The sequence below is a fragment of the Diplotaxodon limnothrissa genome, linkage group LG20 (assembly GCF_057381915.1).
Source record: "Diplotaxodon limnothrissa isolate DT_005_m linkage group LG20, D_limnothrissa_male_GT1.1, whole genome shotgun sequence".
Classification (NCBI taxonomy): Eukaryota; Metazoa; Chordata; class Actinopteri; order Cichliformes; family Cichlidae; genus Diplotaxodon; species Diplotaxodon limnothrissa.
In genome coordinates this window covers 7,597,181-7,612,611 of record NC_140615.1, presented here as the reverse complement: position 1 = coordinate 7,612,611, position 15,431 = coordinate 7,597,181, and the positions used below count along the sequence as shown (strand labels likewise).

General features: G+C 41.4%; 1 protein-coding gene across 1 annotated transcript in view; it reads right to left on the bottom strand.

The window, feature by feature from the left end:
• kazna (kazrin, periplakin interacting protein a) overlaps positions 1–7,958 on the bottom strand; it is a 200,169-nt gene extending 192,211 nt beyond the window's left edge. Inside the window, exons 1-2 of the mRNA XM_085345542.1 lie at positions 7,858–7,958; positions 3,706–4,126 (exon numbers count right to left, since the gene is read on the bottom strand). Of these exons, the coding sequence (XP_085201668.1) occupies positions 3,706–3,781 (76 nt within the window). The 5' untranslated portion in view covers positions 3,782–4,126; positions 7,858–7,958. The remainder of the gene's footprint in view (positions 1–3,705; positions 4,127–7,857) is intronic.
• Positions 7,959–15,431: the final 7,473 nt, after the last annotated feature.

Here is a 15,431-nt window from a genome sequence, read left to right as displayed (position 1 = left end):
CAGGAGAATAGCCTCCGTACAAGGCCGAGGCTAAAAACTACCAGTGAATGGCCCTCAGGCAGCACTGCATGGCCTCAGAGACAATTCTGGAAACACTTTTACACATTTGCCAAGTGAAAACTCTAACATGGAAATTAAAAACAAAAGCACATTGACTGGGTTGAGTGGGCTGAGGTGACTTGGAAAACTCATGTGGTCCAAAAAGCTGAAAGTCTTTTTGGTACTCATGAACAACCGAGAGCCCGAGTTATCGATGAATAGCTCAAAAACTGTGATGGGAAGGAGGGTAACTCCTACGGCCTTGAAGGCACCATTTAGCCCAAACAATAAGGGAATGCATGTTTTTTTTAGCCATGTGATGTCATGCAGCACAACAACCACAGTTACCTCAGTTTCCTGCAGTCGTGACCTGTCACCCAGTGAAAACACTTGGCACATTATGAAACAAAAAGTTAAAACTGCTGAGCAGCTGAAATCCAATATCAAGCAAGAATAGGAAAACATTTCACTTTTAAAACTTCACCAATTGCTCCCCTGAGTTCCCTAAAGCTAAAAGATAATACTGTTAAAAGAAGACGTGGCGCAGCAGAGTTTCTAAAAACACCTCAGTCGCAACATTTTGTTGGGTTTTTTTTCCCAAATGAAGAAGAGATTTTTCCATCAACGATAATATTTTTCAACTTTCCATTTCTACCCTTTTCAATATGAGGGTTTATATGATTTGCAAATGACTGTGTTCCATTTTTATTTTCATTTTCACAGAGCCTCAGCTCGAAATGGTCTCAGAGAAGGCAATTTACTTACGGTATTATTCCAGCTTCAAACACGACAAAGCCCGAATCAACAAATAAAGAAATACTCAGCAGGGGGAAGCCAGTGTAGTCAAATTTAGTGTTGGACATTAATCGTTTTACACGGCGATTTACTTCTGACCTGACAGGGGTTAGAAAGGAATTGGGGCTGAGAAACAATGTGGGACATGAAAAAAACAACATGAATGTTGGTTCCTACGCAGCAACAGCCGGGAGGCTTCAAATCATTTTTGAGCTTCTGTAGGGTCTTATTGGTGTCTAAAACAGGTCAGAATTGTCTTTTTTCTTTGTTTTCCTCAAGGGAAACAAGTCTTTTAACTTCAATTAAAGTAACAAAAAGCAAAGAATGCATCTGACAGCACACACACCTAATTTAATGGGTAGCGGTGCTCTACCTTGACTGGTTTAACCTTGGAAAGTCACTGACGTAAGAAATAAACTTTCCCAGAGTAATTCAACTATTCAAAAGCCAAAAATCTGTTGTCACGCTCCCCGAACAAATGGGAGCATCGGCTGCTGAAGGATTTTATTTATTTAATTTCATTTTTTTTGACAACATGTCACAAAACTGAACACAACCCAAATCACACCACCAGTGGGGAATAAGAGAATTTATTGCAGGATTATGCACCTGGCAGTGCCACGTGAATATGATTCATGAGAAAACTGTTTATTCTGCTCTGGTACCACCAGAAGGTTGTTAATATTCAAGTCTTTGGGCATGTGCAACACTCATGGAATGGATTTTCTCTCTGCAATTCAAACAGGCCTTTACATATAGCTGAGGGACTCCTGATCCAATGATGGGTGACAGCCAAAGATAACAAAAAAAAATAAAATCCCCCTTTAATTACTGTTCCGATATTGCAAGCCAGCGCCACTGTGGATTAGCCTTCCAACAGCTGTGCAACAGTATGTAAGGTTGTTGCTAAAAATAGATTAAAACAGCCATCTCTTATTCACACAATTTGCAGCCTGCTCACTTTCTTGCCCCTCTCCCCGCCCGTCCCCTCCTCCTCCTCCTTCCACCTCCCCCTTCCCTTCCCTTCCCTCTCTCACATCCGAAATCGCAGACATGCAGCACGAGCTTCAAAGAGCATAGATAACTTGGGGTAGCGCAAGACAGGCTGTAATTCATCACAACACATGCAATGATAATGTCATCTTCACAACCAGAGAGTGGCATTTAGGTTTAATGCACCCGGCGCTCTCACCTATCCTGTGACTGATAAGTAGGCACTGGGGGAAAGCGTCACAGTTTGACTTGAAGTTATTATTCGGCCGGGCTTATGTATAATAAATATACAACATAGGCTGAATAACAAATGTGGATATGTTTCAGTAAGTAATAGAACGGAAACAAATTGCACAAAGAAACCCTGAAATGCCTCTAAACGTTTAACCAGTCATGTCTTTTTCCCTTGATTTTCCACTGCGTTAACACTGCCTGCTGTGTTATTCACAATGCCTGGATGAGCACCTAAGTGAGTAATCATTTCAGTCTTTCAAATCAGAAAAACCTATCCAATCCTCCTAATTACCACTTAGGACTCCAAGAAGCAGCTATTATAAAATACAAGGAGTAGTTCTATTAAAAAAAGTTTACATTGTACAGTGTGCCATCACAGAACATTTCCAATGATGGGAAAGACGACTTTTGTTCCTACTGCTAAACAGCATCTTAAAAACAAGACACGATTTCCTGATGAAGGAGAAGACAAAACCCGAAAGGGTACAGCTCAACTAAACACACACACGCAAAAAGAAAAAGCCAGCGCTCCTGTTTTAAAATAATATTTCTGCACCACAGAGGATGTATATGCGCCCAGTTCAATCTGCAGCAAACCTGTGAGAACTCAAAACTCTCTGCTCAGGTCTCTTAAGGCCAAAGGCTTCCATTTTCTGTTCTGGGGATTACGTGACACTTTGCAACAGTTCAACCGAGGCAGGTTTTTGTCACGCTGTGAGGTTTGATCGCAAAACCCAAATGTATGTATGGAGGCAGAAAAATATCAACTGAATATAGGAATAATTGTTTAAACAACTACAATCTGGACTCATTTACTCAGAAACCTCATATTGTAAATGCATTTTGTCAATAAGGTAAAATGTCCTAAAGGTTTACAGTGACGCTACTCTGGCTGGATAAAAAAAAATAAGGAGTTATTGCTCAGTTATTCCATTTGCTACTATTTTACAGCTGCTCGTGCTGTTGTGTTCAATTAATGAGCTGAATTTTCTGCGGCTGATCTCGTTCTTTTTTCTTTTTAGACCTGTGGCATGTTCAACCAGACGGAGATCAAAGGATTGCACCCATGAAAAAGTGAGCTTCAATCCCACATACCCACCTCTCACACGCACAAGTCGGAGCACACGCATCTTCACACATGACATTGCTCATGTGTGTGTGTGTGTGAAAGGAGCATCACAGTCTATCAACAGTAACACACTCTGGCCAACTGCTTTACACTCCAAAGGACTCCATATACTTTATAATATATATATTAAGAAAATATATATATATATATGTATATATATAATTACAAAACTGTGTGGAGGCAAAAATATTAATACCCTCGATAACATGATTAAATATGTTGAAGGAACTGAAGGATTAATTGCACTTGAAGCGTCGAAACAAAGTTACATTAAAAAACGATTTCCTAATTGCAAAAGTAGGACGCACATTTTGAAATGTTGCCTCCCTAAACACCTTAATTTTGCATAACCGCGTTGCTGTATTTTTATTTATTAATTTTTCAGAATAGGCTACTTTCAAAAAGCTTACCGAATATAAATGAACAGTGCGTCCATGCATTATTTAAACACTGCAACAGTCAATCAGAATCAAACAGGATGCACAAGATAATTTAGTGTTGATGTTTGCACTCACTGGCTTGCATGAGCTGACCCTGACGCCCAAACACCTGGGAGAAAGGGCTTCGGCTGCAGGTGAGCATCTCCTCCATGGCTGGGCTCCTCCGGTGAAGTGGCGAGGTCCTTCGGCTCAAGAAGAGAAAAGTGGAGTGAGAGTCTGCCTCGGAGTGTGGAAGGTTAGCGATCACACTGGACCAATCCTCTCCTCTCCAGTCTCTCAATTGACTGCTAATTTGCCTTTGAAGACACTTCACAACCTCTCCCACGCCTTTTCCTGGGATGTCATTTGCTTTCTACAGCTGCCTCCCTGCTGACTGCAGATCAGTTCCGCGTCTTGTTGCCTCAGATGCCGTCAGAGTTGCTGCTGCTCTTCGGCTGATAGGAGATCTGCGTTGGGTTGCTCTCAGCCTGCTCATTAGGGCTCTAGTGTGGCGCTGCTTCAGACAGAGAGCATAGCAAACACAGCATGAACAAAGCAAGAGAGAGAGAGAGTCAGAGAGAGCAATGAGAAGGAGAACCCTGCTGCAGAGAGAAGGCAGACTCTCTCCCCTGACGAAAGCAAGAACAGAGATGACTATGTGTGCATGTGTGTGCATGTGTGTGTAACTGGTTTTTACATTATTCTGTAGCTGCTGCTACTTGAGACTTTCCATGGCTTTGATTCCCTCTGTCTACATAACTGGTTCAAGGTTCAAGGTTCTTTATTTGTCACATGCATAGTTATACAAGTATAACACACAGTGAAATGTAGCCTTTTTTTTTTTTTCAACTGCTTCTCTTTAATCTAACTGTTGAGAAGTGTTAAGTTGAGATGCACTGAATGTAAAATACATAAAAATGATGAAGAATGATATGGCACATGTTCATAATCTGCACTTATAGATGCACTATAAAGCAACGGCAGCATACCCAGTGTTTTGATTTCGTGCGCACCTCCCCACACTCTTCTCATATATTTGACTCCAAACTGAATTTGGTTCAGCTACCATTCTTTCTTCCCTCCCTTTCTCCCCCCTTACATTCATACTTGAGGATTATCTTCCAAATATAGACAGAGAAGACTGCATCTCTCTCTGTGTCTCACTCACACACAAACAGTCAGGTGTATGCAGGTTTTATGCAGCACTTTGCTTGTGCAAGCAAAACGGCTTTCACGAGTCCCTCGCAAGGCAAAAAACAGGGATCCTGAAGATAAAGCTCGACCGCGAGCACAAAATAAAATCGGTTTCAAACTAAAGGGGCCAGTGGATCATTAAAAATGGATCCGCATCCTTTATTAATGTCCTCGTTACTGTGCCTGTTCTGCTCCCGCATTAAGAGCACGCAGAGAGAGGAAAGAAGTGACTTTTACAGTAGTACTTTATCCTTGTATCCTGTTGGTTTTTATTACACCCACAAAGTGCTGCTTGCTTGGAGGGACTTAGCTTCAACTCGTAAAGCCAGTGTCACATCCCTCTTAGCTTTGAACTAACAGTTGCGAGAGGCGGCAAATGAGCGGCATTAGGATCTGCAGGGCTACATGAATTTTACTTCCCGAGATCAAGATTCCAGCCAAGGACAAGTTCGACATAAGTGACTCTGGCTGCACCAAAGAAGACGTTGAATTTGACTCAAATAAACATCACAATAGCCAGAACAAGCATGGCCGGAGGTACTGTGATGTATTTTTTTCCTCTCATCTCTCTTCACAAAACCGCTGTGATCCTGACGGGTCCTGTCAGCATTTCATGTTTGTGCACATCCAAACCTAATCCGTACTTCCAGATGACACACTGCATCATTCAAAGTCTACCAAGTCATTTAGGTTTTTGACAAATAAGACGCAGGTCAGGTCTCCGACCCACCCAGAAGTAGGGGGAAAAAATTGCAATCCATCTCTCAGTTATTGGAATTTAATATTGTGCATCACACCGAGAATAAGTGATGAAATTAACAAGAAGAAGATCAAAAGTTTCTCCTTCTTAGACTTCTGCGTGGCTGTTTTTGTTTTCAATCATCTCTGATCATGTTTCCTCACTTCTCACCAGAGCTTCCTGTGAGAATTCGACATTGCCCTGGGCTAAGATCTTCAGCTGTGTTGAGCATACAAATGCAGCATCACAGTTTGAAGTTACTGCTGAGCTTGTGAGCACTGGGAGTTCTCGCACCTCAGGGCTATGGTTTGTCACTATACGTATACTGGCATGGCTCCAAGCTAAAAAAAATCACCTGCCAGGCACTGCTACTTAAGGCACCTGAAACCTAATCCCTTATTCCCAAAGAGTGTAATTGGACTTGTTTGAATTCTTAATTACTTAAAGAACATCAAGTGAGCTAAATTCCTTTACACATGTGCTATAAATCCTAAGAACTACAGTATCTGACAGCTCATGGATTTCCTCAGTGCAATTACAAAGCAGCACTCTCACCCATATGTGTTCAATTTGAGTAAAATCCATTTCCTGGAGCTTTTGAATGTGTCAGAGAAAAAAAAAAACCTCCAGTAAAAACCCCAAACCATTTGTGTTCATTTGACTCAGAACCGCTAAAAGCTTCTAAAGAGTGAAAATGTGAGGTTCACCAGGTGGAGAACAAAGCAGCTTTAGAAAAAACACACACAGTTTACTGCACCTATTGCTGCTGAATCGTGTGCATCTGCATTACACTGCTGGCTACAGCCATGACACAAGGGGCTGCGGAAATTACAGCGATATGTCAGCGTCACAGACTGATGTAAGCCACTGCTACTGTTTCCTCATAATACCAAAGAGTCATGAAATAAAAAATCTTTCCGCTCTCTTCATATATTATTCTTGGGGGTAACTGTGACCGAGGACCTGTCCTGGGGCAACCATATCACCTCAGTTGCACGGAAGGCCCAACAGCGCCTCTACTACCTGAGGAGACTGCGGAGCGCACACATTCCCAGATCTCTGATGTTGAACTTCTACAACTGTGCCATCAGCAGCGTTCTGACGTATGGATTTCTAGTGTGGTTCCCCAGCTGCACCAAGGCCGATCAGCAAGCACTCCAGCGGGTGGTGAAAGAAGCTGGCAGAATTATTGGAACAAGTCTGCCAGAGATCAGTAATATCTTCCCCACTCGCTGTCTGAGGAGGGTGCACAGTATCCTGCGGGACCAACATCACCCTGCGCGCCACCTTTTCCATCTGCTGCCCTCAGGGAGAAGGTACAGGTCTATACAGGCCAGAACATCCAGACTGGCCAACAGCCTGTATCCACAGGCTGTGAGGCTCCTGAACTCTCTGCCCCCCTCTCACGGACAATAACCATATCCAACTTCTTAATAGCAATGAACTGGTCTGCATTGGTGCATCATATCTTTATTCTCTTCCCCCTCCTGCCCCACCCCCCCCCCCTCTTTCTTAAATAGATAACTATCATATCTGATATCATATCTCACAGTACAATAATATTGAATGGGTTGCATTGTTGTATTTTGTCATGTTTCTCAGGTCTTTGTCTGAATTTCTACAAACATTATTGCTAAGGATTGTCTTATTGCATTGGAGTCACACTGGGTTAAATATGTACACTTGGGTTTTAAGGGGTATTTATTATTTTCTTCTTTTTTTGGGGTTGTATGGAAGCCCCAAACGCAATTTCATTGTTCTTGACAATGACAATAAATAAATAAATACTAAATACTAAATACTTATTTGCCCCTGGGCTTATCATTTGCCCACAGCAAATAAAAGATTCAGCCTAACTGCCAATTTCAAATTAAACTCACGCCCACTGCACTGCATGTTAATGAACAATTACATTTAGGCAGAGATTACTTTTCGTCCGTAAATGACTGATGGTCAGAAACTTGGACCTTGTCTCTACAGACAGGAGAGAGCTGCTGCCTTTCTGTGGGTAGGATTTCATTTTTAGCCAGCACCCCTGTTAAATTTGACTGGGGCCTGTCTCATTTATATTCAAGAACCAACACTTTGAAGCACTCAGATGATGTTTTCTTTGATCACTTGTAACTCAATGGAGAAACACATTTATGATCAGGTCCTCCAGTTTGAGACACACATGCACAAGCACACAGATGACCAATACCTCACAATATCACACAGATCTGTCTGGGTTAAAGTACAGACATCGAACACTATGAAAGACCGAGGCAACTATGTAGGCTTTTATCATAATATAGATAACAACCTCTTTAACTTACCCTAAAATCTGAGTTGACTAACTCCAAGAAAGGAAACCCTGCTTTTACTGTCCAGGAAATGGAGATCAGTCACCCAGTGCCTGTGCAACTGTGATTTTAACTCAGTCTACAGTCAGACCAAAAGCCACCTTGCCAAATTTATTTACACAGCTGTGTGGCCAAAGGCAGGGGGGCCAGCTTGGGTATGGTTGTAAACATTAACCTCTTTAACTGCAGCTCAATTGCATCCCTTATTATCTGCTACTTATAATGCAGTTACAAAATAATAACTCCGGGTTTTCCTAATATCATTCACCACTGAAAAATATGTTGGTCTGTTAGATATTTCAACAGCATAGGCAATTTGACAAAAGCAATTGCTTGTGCTTACCAATGACTGTAGAAAACATGGACGACGCGAAGAGCTTCCCAAAAATTAAGACAAAACGTCTCTATCGCCCCCTGGTGTCTGGCTGCAGTATAGGTCAGAAACCCCGCCTGATCCATGTTAGCGGATGGGGACTGGGGTCAGACTAAAATAAAAATAAAAAATATTCTCCGATAAATTCCCAGATAATTTTTTCCAAAGATTCTTTCTTTCATTATCAAGTGTTCTCATCACCCTGATTTATGTTCAAGGGGTCTCCTTTCCCATAAGTTTGATTCTAATTACTACCATAATGCTTTTATAATGGGGTGCAACGTCATCATAACAGCTTTGACTGGCAGCTGCAGTCACAGATAAACTTGCGCATCTCTGTTCGGGAAAGGCAGATAGAGCAGGGACGCCGAGAGGAGCTCCAGCGTTTACGTTACAAAACCACAACCGACTGTTTTAACCTGACAGCCTGAGGTGGTCTTCAGTCTGAACTACCGGATAGACAGATCCGAGGCCCCACCGCACTTTTAAGTTAAATGTGTTTGTAAGCTAATCCGTAACTACCGTCCTTAGCTAGGTCCTGAGACCTGTGCAGAGATGATTATTAAATACGTGCAAACAACAGCATGTTTTCAGTCTCTTACCACATCTGTACAGTAACACCATTTTTTTTAAATCTTGCACTTATATATATATATATATATATATATATATATATATATATATATATATATATATATATATATATATATATATATATATATATATATATATGTATATGTGTGTGTGTGTGTGTGTGTGTGTATGTATATATGTATTTGCATATATATATATACATATATATACAGCTTACATCCTTCAAGAGAAATATTTTTTCAGTACTCAGGCAGCAGCTTAAACACTGCGGATAATACCTCTGTATGTTGGTGACCACGATGCAGGAGCAGACATCTTCTCATCTCTGGAGATTTCCATTTACAAAGCACCAACAACTCGAAGGTAAACATTATATTGGAAAATCTGTTTATATAGTATTTATAGTATATAAGGCTTTGTCCTTTTTAAAATAAACAGCTCAAACATCAGCTGTCAGCAGAACTGTAGAACTGAACAAAATGTAAGAGTAGAACTTCAGATCCCAAGTGTGTGAGGACAGGGAAGGATCAGCTTTATTTCACAGATTAACTTTAGATTTCAGTTTGTGATGATTCTGTTCTCTTTGTGATTACAGGAACTGTCCTCAGATTCAGACCTCAGCACCATCCAGTGACAGCAGACAGATCATCCAACATGTTCACATGTTAACTGATGAACAGTAATAATAATAATAATAATGGATTGGATTTATATAGCGCTTTTCAAGGCACCCAAAGCGCTTTACAATACCACTATTCATTCACTCTCACATTCATACACTGGTGGAGGCAGCTACAGTTGTAGCCACAGCTGCCCTGGGGCAGACTGACAGAAGCGAGGCTGCCATATCGCGCCATCGGCCCCTCTGGCCAACACCAGTAGGCAAGTAGGGTAAAGTGTCTTGCCCAGGGACACAACGACCTGGACAGAGAGCCCAGGGATCGAACCGGCGACCTTCCAGTTACAGATGCGATTCCCAACCCCCTGAGCCACGGTCGCCCCAGTATAAAGGTTAAAGTACCACATGTGCTGTCAGTGAAAGCTGCAGCTGTTTTATTGGTAAAGTTAAAGACGAAAAGTCAAAGGGATGAATCCCCCATGTAACTGTGTCACTGTATATCAGCATTAGCACTACCTCATTTTGGTGTTTCAGACAGCTGCTGATCTCAGACCTGCAGAGCTTCTGTTTTACACACTGAATGTAATCAGCTGCATGAAGAGCACATGTTATCTCTGACAATTAAATAAAACCTGATGAAGGTCAAAGGTCGTCATTTGTATGTTAAACTAAAAACCGTTGATCTGGAATTCTTACACCGTTTTTTGTCAATAGTGTGTTATTTACCATAAAGTAATTCAGAGTCAATCATACCAAAGTAACCAGAGAGGACAATATATTTTTAAATGTTTAATGTTTAGTATCTTTTAAAGTGCTAAGCAGCCATTTATTTGCTTCAGCAGTGAGCAATGCCAAAAATAACAAACAAAACTCCTTAATGGTCCCTATGCTTTCCTACACAAATAAAAACCAACCAAAAGACAATTCACTTACCTAACTTTCTAACAAAAAACAGGAGAAAACTTGATCAACAAAAATGGCTTCTCACGCCTACTAGGCTGCTGCAGTGAACAATGTATACAAGGTGAAACAAAATACACAATTGCTACTTTACAAATCTATTTACAGCTATTTACAAGACTTAGGTTCTATTGCCAGACACACACACACAAAAAGGTTGTACTTGGTTATACTTGCAAATCAATGGGCAAAGACACTCTACAAAATAACGACTCAAAAACACATGTGCTTTGTTGGATGGAGGAGGCTAGGAGAGGCCAAGTGGCTGTCATCTGGTGGTTAAATACTGGAGGTGATCAACCAGTTATCCAATCCGAGAACAGGAAGAGACTCCACCCAACTACTCAGCAGGCACGCCCAGGTGTCCACCCCCTAAGAAAGAAAAGGGGAAAAAACCCACAGCCATCCTCTGGTGGGAGGAATCACACATAAAACAAACACTGACAACATTGGATCATAACAAGTGATTTTAGGTATTTCAGAAATATAAGATGATAAGCTGTGTGTCTTTTTCATAATAATGACATGGTTATATTTACCTTGACCGAGTCAGTCGCCATCAGCAGATAAACTGTATCAGTCGGGCTATGTAAAAAGTGTGAGGAGCATGACCCAGTCGGCTTTGTGGTACCTTGAACGCCTTTCCACCCAAAAGTTAACAAGGGATTTGAAGAAAACGTAAAAGGCAGAGTGAGTCTGGAGCTCTACAGACTCAGCTGGCTGAAGTGTACTGAGGGCAGTACAGAGCGGATGCAGATGGGACGCATGGGATTCGAACCATCGCCGCTCTAGTTCAAACTCTGCTTACAGGCCTTGTCGCGTCCCATGAGCCACTTGGCCGGCCGATGAAACAGAGGCAATATTGCTATATTTAAACTACACGCACAGTTGCGCACCCATGTCTGCTTTTCTTATTAGCTGGGCACGAGGTAGTGGTGTGCAATACTGCATATTTTGGTATCGATCCGATACCAAGTAAATACGGGCTAGTATCGCTGATACCAATACCGATACTGATTAAATAGTTAAAACCCAGGACATAATTAGGACAAAGTTTATAATTAAACTAAAAAATACTTTATTATTGTGGCGGGGTGTGGTCTGCAATGGCGCTGCAGGTGAGATGGACTCACCGGCATCTAAAATCATGCCTCGCTGGCTTAAAACCTGTGCTCTGCTTTTACTGTTGTTGTTTGGTGGTGATGTGTACAGCTGGCAGTGGGAGAGCTGCAGCTGTTGAATATACTGTTACAGCAACAGTGTGATTATTGTAAGGGTGGACAGCGCGTGGCTCGAGGTGAGCCGGAGGACGGCGCGCCAGCGGGACCTGCCAAGGTAACAGGTAACAAGCCTTCTTTATAAACAGATAGTTTGATCATAGTGATGTGTGAGTGTCATTGTTTTTTGCCCTTTGCTTTAGGTGAGGTCCGAATGGCATCAGGCAAAGTTCTACAGTTCTACATGGATTACATGAACAGTGCCTGTCAACAAGCCAGCTGTCTTTACTGTTAAAACCAAAGATGCTGGAGAAGGTAGGTAACAGTCACATGGCCAAACACACATTGTGTGCTGTGGAATGCAATTATATTCGCTATGACTTACCTGCTCCCTCTGATTTTGAACACACGGGACACTGTCTGTTCATATCACATCTTTGTAGGTGGTTTGTCTCTGGCCATCGAGGGGCTGTGTGCACAACCAGGACAGAACCTGCATGGTGTCTTACCTGCCAGTGCTTAAATACAATGACAAGCACATCCCAGGCAGCCCCTTCTCTGCTAGGATTACTGGTAACTGTCTTTTTACATCAGTGTAGACCATCCATGCAGCCTCTAAGATGGCAGCCCAAAAGCTACAGTAAAGTAATTCATTTCCTTCTCTAAGTGACGATATCATGAGGACGTACCATCTGAAGGTGGGTTTAGCTGCAGATATTCCACTGGACATAGGAGAGCTTGACCTCATCCAGGGAACAGCCTCTCTTACAACACCCTCAGGGCCAGAGGAGCCCTGCCTGCTGAAGATGCTATGTAACGCTCACGTTGGTGAGTGTCCGCCTGATAAGTGAGAAGTTGCTAAACAATGAGACTCAGCAGAATCCAAATACTTTATTAATCCCTAAGTAAAAGACAGAGGGGGGGAAGTAATAAAAGTTAAAGCATGGAGAAAGAAGCAGGAGCAACTGAAACGGGCTGCATGCACACACAAGAATAAGCGTTGTTAACCCTCATCTGTTTTGTCTGTCTGTCTTAGGAATCTCGTTTGTTCCCAAGGAGATTGGCAAGTACCTTGTTAAGATCAAGAAGAACGGTCGTCATATTCCCAGCAGCCCAATTGCTGTTATGATTAAGCAGTCAGAGATTGGTGATGCAAGCCATGTGCGTGTGAGTGGACCGGGGCTGAGCAAGGCCAGGACTTTTGAGCCTGCAGACGTCATCATTGACACTCGTGATGCAGGTATATGCTCAGTGAAAGAATAAATACTAGAGATGGCAAAATACCACTTTTTTTATGTCCAATACCGATATCATAAATTTGGATATTTCCTGGTCAGTGTTATCCACGCAGAAGTTGATATAGTCTGTTATGCAGGTTGTTAGACCTCCTACGGCAGCTGAGATCCTTTGAGGTGAACAGGACTCTTCTAAGGATGTTCTATGACACTGTGGTGGTGACTGCTATCTTTTATGCTGTGGTCTGCTGGAGTGGTGGAACGGCAGAGAGGGACAGGGGGAAACTTAACAAACTGGTCAAGAGGGCCAGCTCTGTCCTGGACTGTCTGCTGAAGTCCGTTGAGCAGATTGGGGAGGAGAGGATGTTGTCTGAGCTAACATCCATCATGGACAACACTTCCCACCCCTGCATGAGACTGTACGAGCACTGAGCAGCTCGTTCAGTTGTAGACTTTTACAGCCAGTTTAACATGGTTGCGCACACACACACACACACACACACACACACACACACACACACACACACTTGTGTACATATCTCTGTACATTTTTATCTGTACATACAAATTTCAGTTGCTTATGTATATAGGACTACTTTGTGTCTTCCTTCTACATTTGTATTTGTATATGTATTGGAATGTAAAAATAATTAATCACGATTAAAATGTGTCCATGACTTGAAAACTGATGATGATTCATCTCATTAATCATTACACACTGCTCTCCCCTACATAAGCTGTACTAATAGGTTAATTGTATCAGTACCGCCCCCGTATTTATTTGGTATTGGATCAATGCTAAAATTTGCAGTATTTTTATATTTTGTCTTTTTTTTTTTTTAAATGAACGACAATAAAAAAAAATTCCTGGCCTAATTTTTCTTCATATTATTACTGGTATAAATTTTTACATGATATAAAGCTCATATCATGATATAGTAACACCATCCGATTCCAGTCCCTAGTACACAAATTGGTGAGACAAGCCGACTCACATCTGACAGTGAGAGCTCTGTGTGGCTTTCCATGAAGATTTAATAAAAAAGGAAGCTAATTAAACAACTTCCACCACAATGCTTCTCATAATATGCAAGAAAACAGTTCTTGCTAAAGGTGGAAATGACAAATTAGTTTGACCCGAAGACCAGTTGGTCGATGGAAATTACTTGTGTGGTTACATACAGGCAAAGGAAAGCTTAAAGCAGCTGGCGGTACGGTTGTTGGTGCTAGACAGGCTATTCTGACTATTTCAGAAACTGCTGATCTTCTTAGAGTCTCCGACAATCATCTATAGGGTTTACAGAGAAGTCATTAGAGAATGATCAAACTTTAAACTCCACAGCCTGCCTGAGTATTGTTGCAGTTATGTCCATCCCTTTATGATCACAGCGTACCTATCTTCTGATGGCTTCTTCCAGCAGAAAAATGCATTTTACAGCTTTTCAAAAATCCTAATATAGGAGCATTTCCAACTTTGAAATCCTTTCGATGAAATTGGTAGACATTTGCAGCTTGAAATGTCAGCTGTAATTCAGCTATAATGCACCAAGAATCAGTTTGTGGCTCTCATGCAACATTAACCAGTATTTGTGAATTCACATAAAAACACATTCAGAATGAAGTTATAAGTTAAAAGTGACAGAAATGCCATTACTCTCTTCAGTTAATGTTTGCTCTGGCCTTAACGGAAAGAAATATTTTTAATACACTCAGGCAGGTCTATTCATCTAACTGACACAGACACAGAAGGACTGAGCTGTGTAATGCTCTAGAAAGGCTCAACCAAAAGGTACATATTAACCAGCAGCCCAGCATGTCTCTCAAATGTTAATCTGCACAATCTCAGCTTTTGATGGGAAATGTCTAATTAGCAATTTTAGCTGTAGGTGGAGCTGAAAGACTAACAGTGGTGCAAAGAGTGGCACATACTGAGTAGCCTTTAGTATAGAAGAACAAGGAGGAGTTTGTTGGAATCTGTCAAGACTCAATTTTGTTTGTGTCATCAGATTACTTCTATCCTCAGTCTGCAGGAAGAATGTACTGAGCCGCTTTGATGCTCGTGGAAAATTTTCTGTACAAGCCAAAAGAATGTGGAAATGTGGAAAATGACCAGTTAATCAAATGGCTTCTCAACATTTTTAAATATCATACAAATACTCTCCACTTTCAAGATTTAAGCATGTGCAAGCATACAAATAGAGCATGAAAAAGCTATACATATAGTAAATAATTAGTAGCAGACAATGCTAACACCAAGCTGTTTTTTTAGGCTTGCCACATTTTCTTTTATCCTCCACTTGTCCAGTTTCCTCAGTTGTTGTAAAGACAGTGTGCATTATCCAGATATTTCCCAGGTTTTTAGCAATTAAGTGTTTGGGAGTCACCTTATTGGTTTGAAGATATTTTTTAAGCCTGTCAAACTTTATCTTTGGCAATTTTTGTCAAGATGTGTACTAGTAGCAAAAGTACCTAAAAATACAATTTAAAATGTTCTTTGTTGTCTGTTATGTGAAGACACAATAACTGAGTCATCCCTTGAGTTAGGTGCC